The sequence below is a fragment of the Austrofundulus limnaeus genome, unplaced genomic scaffold (genome assembly GCF_001266775.1).
Source record: "Austrofundulus limnaeus strain Quisiro unplaced genomic scaffold, Austrofundulus_limnaeus-1.0 Scaffold588, whole genome shotgun sequence".
Classification (NCBI taxonomy): domain Eukaryota; kingdom Metazoa; phylum Chordata; class Actinopteri; order Cyprinodontiformes; family Rivulidae; genus Austrofundulus; species Austrofundulus limnaeus.
Window position 1 is genome coordinate 18,324 of NW_013952990.1, and position 8,434 is coordinate 26,757.

At 44.8% G+C, this 8,434-nt stretch overlaps 1 protein-coding gene across 4 annotated transcripts in view; it reads right to left on the reverse strand.

Annotated features, from left to right (window-relative positions):
- The window catches only part of LOC106531012 (sodium channel protein type 4 subunit alpha B), a gene marked incomplete at its 5' end in the record, with an annotated part of 17,501 nt that extends 9,298 nt beyond the window's left edge, over positions 1–8,203 (reverse strand). For 3 of the 4 annotated variants that reach the window (XM_014026762.1, XM_014026760.1, XM_014026759.1), the window contains 13 exon segments: positions 750–851; positions 947–1,018; positions 1,133–1,362; positions 1,428–1,533; positions 2,663–2,872; positions 2,950–3,088; positions 3,162–3,225; positions 3,307–3,573; positions 3,995–4,077; positions 4,211–4,336; positions 7,148–7,246; positions 7,368–7,486; positions 7,789–8,203. In XM_014026762.1, coding sequence (XP_013882216.1) covers positions 750–851; positions 947–1,018; positions 1,133–1,362; positions 1,428–1,533; positions 2,663–2,872; positions 2,950–3,088; positions 3,162–3,225; positions 3,307–3,573; positions 3,995–4,077; positions 4,211–4,336; positions 7,148–7,246; positions 7,368–7,486; positions 7,789–8,203 — 2,032 coding nt within the window. 4 annotated transcript variants of the gene reach the window in all.
- Positions 8,204–8,434: the final 231 nt, after the last annotated feature.

Here is an 8,434-nt window from a genome sequence, read left to right on the forward strand (position 1 = left end):
AGGTGAGGACAGACAGGGACACATGTAAGAACAGGTGAGGACAGGTGAGGACAGATGGACAGACAGGGACACAGGTGAGGACAGGTGAGAACATACAGGGACAAAGGTAAGGATAGGTGAGGACAGACAGGGACACCGGTAAGGTCAGGTGAGGACAGATGGACAGACAGGGACAGAGGTAAGGACAGGTGAGGACAGACAGGGACACATGTAAGAACAGGTGAGGACAGGTGAGGACAGACAGGGACACAGGTAAAGACAGGTGAGAACAGACAGGGACACAGGTAAAGACAGGTGAGAACAGACAGGGACACAGGTAAGGACAGGTGAGGACAGACAGGGACACAGGTAAGGACAGGTTAGGACAGATGGACAGACAGGGACACAGGTAAAGACAGGTGAGAACAGACAGGGACACAGGTAAAGACAGGTGAGAACAGACAAGGACACAGGTAAGGACAGGTGAGGACAGATGGACAGACAGGGACATAAGTGAGGACATGTGAGACCAGGAGATGATGGCTGTCAGCGGGTAGAAAGATATATTGAGACAGGTAAGAATAGACAGGAACACAGGTGAAGACAGGTAAGGACAGGTGAGACGAGGAGATGATGGCTGTCAACAGGTAGAAGGATGTATGTTGAGACAGGTGAGTATGGACAGACAATAGACAGACAGACAAGTCATGACATCATGACTGTTGACATTATAATGAAATCTATGTTGATGATGTCATCGTCTCACGGACCAATCGCAGGGTAGATATCAAGGACAGCCCCTCCACATTAGCCAGCACAACATCCAACAGACCGAAGACGACCACCACAAAGTCAAAGATGTTCCATCGGACCTGGACCCAACAGAACCGTCAGCATGTTCAGGAAATGACATCATTATGATTGATGGGTGACATCATGGCGAGTCGTTACAAAGAACACGTTTCACCTGGAAGTAGGCGTACGCGCCCAGAGCCATGAGTTTCAGAAGGAGCTCCAACGTGAAAATGGCCAGAAAGATCTGTAAAAGAGGGTTCAGGTCAGGTTAGACTGGACCACAGTCATGTGACCAGAACAGGTGAGCTGATGACATCATCATCATGTGACTGAGCTCAAACTCATCTTCATCACCGACCAGATTAGAATTCAGCAGCAGATCGTGGAAATTTTCTGTCACTGGATAATGTTCCAGGGCCAAGAAGATGAAGTTGAGGATGATGCAGAGGATAATCCCGAGATTAAAGAACCAGCTCATGACAAAGGGGCGGAGCTTCTCTTTGAGTGTCCGCCAGCAGCCACAGCAGTCCCCTTTCAGGATGCTGTGAGTGACGGCAGAGCACGAAGGTCGAAGGTCATCCTCAGGGTCTGAAACAGAAAGAGCTCAGTGAGACACCTGACAGGTCTGACATGTTCCTCACATGAACAAGTACCGTCTACGGTGACGTGCTCCGCCTCCTCGCTCCGTGCAGCTGCATTCTTCTTCTTCTGTGGTGACTCGTGTTCACCCTGAAGCTCCGCCCTCTCAGAGGCCTGCCACTCAATGAAAACACAGATAAAAAAAAATAATAATAATTTAGAAAAATAAAAGTCCTCTTAATGATCCCTGCATGTCTGCCCAGGTGAGCTGAGACACTCTATGGGATAAATGTTGTGCCAAGAGGGAATCAAATCTGAATGTACATAATTTGAAATTAAATTTAACTAAATTGAAAATAAATTTAAAGTTTTGAATTTGAATTAATTTGCTTTGAAACTGTATTTTAGTTTATTAAAAATTCAGTTTGACTACTTTCACTTTCATAATTCAGATTTTTGTGTCACATCCTGGTCCTTGAGAAAGCCAGGCAGAGTAATCAAACACAGATCCACAGATTTATGTTTCACTTTGGTGAAGTTTCCCTTCTGGATGTAACAGAATTGATGCAATCCACTGTAAAAGTGACAAAAACAGACAAAGTTATTTTATTGCAGTGATTAATTTGACCTATATGTAGAAAATGTTATATTTACATCACATCATGGATCAGTCAGCAGCAGCATCTGATCAATATGTGATCCATGATGTGATGTAAATGTAACATTTTCTACATATAGGTCAAATTAATCACTGCAGTAAAATAACTTTGTGTGTTTTTGTCACTTTTACAGTGGATTGCATCAACTCTGTTACATCCAGAAGGGAAACTTCACCAAAGTGAAACATAAATCTGTGGATCTGTGTTTGATTACTCTGCCTGGCTTTCTCAAGGACCAGGATGTGACACAAACATCTGAATTATGGAACTGAAAGTGAAAGTAGTCAAACTGAATTTTTAATAAACCAAAATACAGTTTCAAACAAATTAATTCAGATACAAAACTTTAAATTGAGTTTAAATTTAATAAAATTTATTTTCAAACCAATGAATTTAATTTCAAATTATGCACATTCAGATTCAAACTGAGCAATTCCAATTAAATTCCTGTTGGCACAACATTTATCCCACACACTCTGCCAGGTGAGCTGAGTCATGGTTTGTGATTGCTGCTATTTGTCTTCTGCAAAAATAACGATTCAGAATTTAATTTTGTCTTAATTTTTAATGAAGTTTTGAATAAATGACTTAAGAAGACATTTTTGAACTCAGCTAGCTCACACGTTTAGCTTCCTTCCAGGTGAACTCACCTGTTCCTCCACCTCCTCCCTCTTCTTCAGCACTTTCACAATCTGATTGTACTCTTCTTCTACTAGTTTGGCTTCAGCAAACTCCGCCTCTTTCTGCTCTGCCAGCGCCAGGGCAACCACCGCCACGACGAGGCTGAGCGCCAAGAAACATCCGGGGAAGAAGACGAGGACAAAGACGCTGATAGAGAATTTCCCTGCTCCTCGCATCGTCTGAGGACAGACAGGTAAAGAGTGGTGAGACGGACATGTCAGACAGGTGTGTGCACAGCGAGCAGGTGGGCTCTGACCAGCAGCAGCAGGTTGTCCCAGAGGTCCTGCATCAGGATCCTGAGCAGAGCCAGCAGAGACCAGCCCAACGAGTCGAAGTTGGTGAATCCGTAGTTTGGGTTTCTGCCGGCCTTCATACAGACACCCACCGGACACATCCTGAACACATCACCTGTTGTTATTGTTGTTGTTGTTGTTGTGTTAGAAAACAAACGCTGACTTGTTTACGTACACAGTGTCCGACGTGTTCCCACACACCAGAGCATCAAGACTACCAGGCAGGTAATAATGGTTTTCTGTCAGGGAGAACACCAACATTATTCTGAAACTGGTTCAAAACATTTAAAACACAGTTTAACCCTGGCTCTTCACCGTACCGTTGTTGTTGATGTAGTCGTGGAAGTCGAAGGGGTCCTTGCTGTGATTGGTCGAGTTGCTGTCTGGGACCACTGAACCAGGTGGGGGGGTGGTGTTGTGAAATGGTCCAGCATCCTGTGGCCAGGTGACACACTTGTTCCTGAGGACCCCCATGAAGAGCTGAAGACCAACCAGAGCCAGAACACTGAGGAGGACCACAGTCAAGATGGTGACGTTAACCAGCCTCTTCACTGATTGGACGAGAGCTTCGGCTGTCTTCTTCAGGCCTGAGGGGGCGGGACAACACACACACAGCAATCAGACTGTAAACAACAACACACACACAGCAATCNCAGCTATCAGAGTATAAACAACAACACACACTGAGCAATCAGAGTGTAAACAACAACACACACAGCAATCAGAGTGTAAACAACAACACACACTGAACAATCAGAGTATAAACAACAACACACACAGCAATCAGAGTATAAACAACAACACACACAGCAATCAGGGTGTAAACAACAACACACACAGCAATCAGAGTATAAACAACAACACACACAGCAATCAGGGTGTAAACAACAATACACACCTGCAGGGAGTAAATCTAACCTAAATAGAGTTGGGTGGGGGTTTAGGTCAGGTCAGGTCAGGTCAGGTCAGGTCATGTCAGGTGAGGTCAGGTGAGGTCAGGTCACACACCTGGTCTATAGGCGAAGAGCTTCATCACACGAGCGATTGCTGGCAAAACACAAAGTTTTGGAACAAACATCTGGAGCACAAACCTAACACACAGAAACAGCGTTTTCAGACTCATCATCATCATCATCAGTTCCTTCATCAACATTGTGAGGAATGTGTGTATAATGTGCTTATTTTGAGTGACTGAGTGTGTGTGTGTGTGTTTTTGGTCTTTACCCGATGATGTTGAGGACATCCAGCCAGTTCCAGGGGTCTCTGATGAAGGTGAAGGGTCCCCAGCAGACGCCTCGGGACACAAGCTTCAGCAGCACCTCACAGGTGTACATGGTCATGAATATGTACCTGTCCACACAGGAGATGTTACCCAGAGCCACACACACATACACACACACAATGTTAAAGAACACACACACTGAATGTGTTTTGGCCTGTAGAGGACGCTGCAGGAGCTGCATGTCAGAGAGTTTAATATTTAACCAGAAACACAAAGAGAACCTAATGAAAGAAATCCACTTTACTTTGTCATGAGTGTGTGTGTGTGTGTGTGTGTGTGTGTGTGTGTGTGTGTGTGTGTGTGTGTGTCGGCAGGGGGGGGTGTTTCTGGTGACATTTGGGGACAAAAGTTGAGTCCCCATTTGGTTAAATGGTGGGTTGGGGGTTGGGTTTAGGACCAAGGTGTGAACTGAGTTTAGGTTAGTTTTAGGGTCAGGAGAGATTATTTTTATGGAGCTAAATTGGGGTCATAAGTTTCAAAATAAAAGGTTTTTGAAACTGAAGAATAATTTTGAAACTGGGAAAAAATAAAATCTTTGAAACTGAAAAACATATTAGAATCTGGAAAAGTTTCAAACATCTTGTCTTTTCAGTTTCAAATTATTTTTTCCGTTTCAAACTTTTTATTTTCAGTTTCAGAGTTATGACCTTGGGTTATGAGTTATTGAGTTATGATTTGGCCTTGGGGGGCGGGTCCTTGGATGACAGGCGGTGCACAATCATGATTGACAGCTCAACGCGGGCTGGACAATGTGTTGCATTCAGGAACCACCAGCTATGGAATGTTGTGTCTGTTATTAGAGGTTATCAGTTCCAAATTGTCTGCAGACTGTCCTTCCTTTACCTCCTAGTAGGTTGGAAGGTACTTATCAATCATTTGTATGCCTGATAATATGCATTCAGATAATATGTTTTCAGGCTTGGTGGGTTTGGCTTCTCCCCCTGGACGTGGAGCCCAGGCGGTCTGCCCGACTCACTTTTTGGGGCGGCTGTGGTGGAGTGGTTAAGGGAGTCGACCAGGAACCGGAAGGTCGCTGGTTCAATTCCCGTCCAGTCGACTCAGTCGTTGTGTCCTTGGRMAAGACACCTTACCCGCCTTGCCTACTGATGGTGGTCAGAGGGTCCAGTGGCGCCTGTGTATGGCAGCCTCGCCTCTGTCAGTGTGCCCCAGGGCAGCTGTGGCTACAATGTAGTTTGCCATCATCAGTGTGTGAATGTGTGTGTGCATGGGTGAATGTCTGTTAGTGTAAAGCGCTTTGAGTGTCCCTGATGGATAGAAAGGCGCTAAATAAGTACAGTCCATTTACCATTTACCACTTTGACCGGGGAGGCACTGAATCTGCGGCATGGAGATCCAAGCTGTCACCCGCTTCGGATGTTATCATCCATGAAATGGATGTTATAAGGCGTTATCAGTCCCACACAATGGCTTCAGAATGTCCAGCCTGTGCCGGTTAGCAGGTTCCCCGTCCCATAGAATGGCTTCTGATTGTCAGCTGGTTAGTACGAGGCATAAAAAATTGGTTAATATGAGGCTTAAAACCACTAAGATTAACTTTAGAGCAAATGACATGATTAGCACCAAAGACCCCACCCTCCAATGGTCATGTATTGTGACCTTACCATAGGGCAATGGGTAGAGAGTCAGACCAGGGTTCAAGACTGACACGGGCACGAATAATTTATTACAATATCTTTTGGTCATTTACACATTCATTGTCATTCATGTATTAACCCACTAGGGGGCACTGTCGAGACAGTCTGAAGCCTAGAAGGCACAGTAGGGACCCTCTGAAGCCATTGTATGGGACTGATAACGCCTAATAACGTCCATTTCATGGACTGATAACATCAGAATCCCCTGAAGCTGTAGCTGGGGGTCGCTCCAGATATTGATGTTAAAAGATAGACAGCAGAGTTTTCTGGGTCTGCTTAGACATGTTTCAAACTTTATTCAGCTGTTCTCTGGTGCGATTAACATTTCCTGAAACTATTGTGGGTTTTTATCTCTGTTTGACGATGGGAGAGGGGAATATATTTAATCTTAGACAACCAAAATACAACTATTAAACCAGCTGTGCGATTTGGTTCAAATATCTGTCAGCCGTAGCTTCCTGAAGGTTCGTCAAACTCCGAGGTGGATTTATTTTATTTATTTTCATATTTTAAAGACAAAGGAGCCCTGCGACAGTGATTAGTCTATTCCTCCCTCCTGTCTCCTCTTCTGTTGTCCAGGAGGAAAGAGTGTAAACATCCGGGAATCACTGGAGCTCTGCGCTGCCAGCTCTCAACTTGTCCCCGCCTATAGGGCTTGATCTGCAGCCGACTTTGGCCAAAATGCCCCTGTTGCTTCTTGGGCTTAGACCTCAAAAAGCAGCGAATGGCTCGTTCTCTCCAGCGGTTCTTGGGAGCCGCCGGAAGCCGTGCACACACTGTCCCCAACACCCATTTATTGGACTGACAACATTCCACTCGTAGCTGGTGGTTCCTGAATGCAACAGCGTGTCCAGCCCGTGTTGAGCTGTCAATCACGATTCCCCACCGCCTGTCATCCGAGGCCCCGCACCCCCAGGCCAAATCGGGGTCACAAGTTTGAAACTGAAAAATTAAAAGTTTGAAACTGAAAAACTAATTTGAAACTGAACAGAGAAGAATTTTGAAATTTTTCCAGATTCTAATATATTGTTTTTCAGCTTTCTTTTTTTAATTTCAAAATTATTTTTCTGTTTCAAAAACAGTTTATTTTGAACAAAACTTATGACCCCAATTTAGTTCCATAGTAGAGGGTCACAGTTAGGCTGTAGAAATTAAATGGAAGTCAATAAAATGTTCCCATATGTATAGGTGGACACTTTTGTTTGTGTCTGTGTGTGTACTCACTCCACATATGCAGAATTTAAGCTTTGCATCACTGAAACTCTAAGCACCAGGAACACACAGTTGGTCAGGATTGTCAAAATGAGGATCCAGGTGAGAACAGTGTTTCTGTTCAGAAAAACTTTGAGATAAAATCAAAACAACAGCAGAGAAAACCAGAAAAAAACAGGAGGAAGACGAGCAGAACCAGCCTAGGTCCCCATAGAAACATGATGAAGGATATGGGTGGAGGAGGATCCTGGTGGCGCTGGTCCTCAGAGGATTAAACGGACTGAACAGGTAACATGCTGACTCAGCGTTAAACCTGTGGATGATCCGGTTGTTACAGAGAGCGATGAAGGTCTGCAGGGAAACAGGCGAGAGAAAATACATCCAGTAATTCTGAGGTCCTGAAACATGGATGTTTGTGCCCAGATTAAATGTTTCTGTTTCTAAACGTGACCTCACTGTTTCATCTCCATCTGTTTTTACAACATGTTCATCTGATGTTTATGTTTATAATCTGCATGATTCAATTTGACAAGGAAAAAAACACAGTTTCTAAAAACAAACCTTCACAAAACTAATTCATAGTTTAAAAAAATCACATCAGTTATAAAGAAAAGTAAAGAGTTGTTGCTGGGACTGAACAAAAGGAAACAGACCTTCTGTGATTGGTAGAAAGGATCCAGATCCTCCAATGGGCTACCAAGAAGCAAAGGGGGCGGGTCACCGTAGATGAAGGGGAGGGTCTTTCCTGCCTCCAGGTGATTGGCCGGTTTGGTTAGGTCCTTCAAATACGACCGGGGAGGCGCTTCATGTACCTGTTTGTCCTTTGGTTGCTCCTCCCCGTTAGCTTTGTAATGCTCATCCCCCTCAGGTTGCCCCGCCCCCTCCGATTCATGCTGCTCCTCCCCCTCGTGTTGCTCCTCCCCCTCAGCTTCACCTTTCAGATGGTATTTCTCCAGCGAAGCCGGCGTGAAACGCCTGAAGACCTCCGAGCCGACAGGGGGCAGCAGAGAGCAGAGTCGTTCACACTGCAGCGCCGCCTGAACTTCATGGTTGCCAAACAACTGGCTCCTGTAGGGACACACAGGTGAGTCTATTATGGGATGTAAATAGAAACTATCATGATCTTTCATCGCCAGGGGGCTCCAGCCCCCCTAAAATAGGCCCAGTGACGCCACTGACAACAATCATACATTTATTGCACTTTTGCAAAGAACCTAGTGTTATATTACAAATATAACATAAGCTACACACACACACACACACACACACACACACACACACACACACACACACACACAC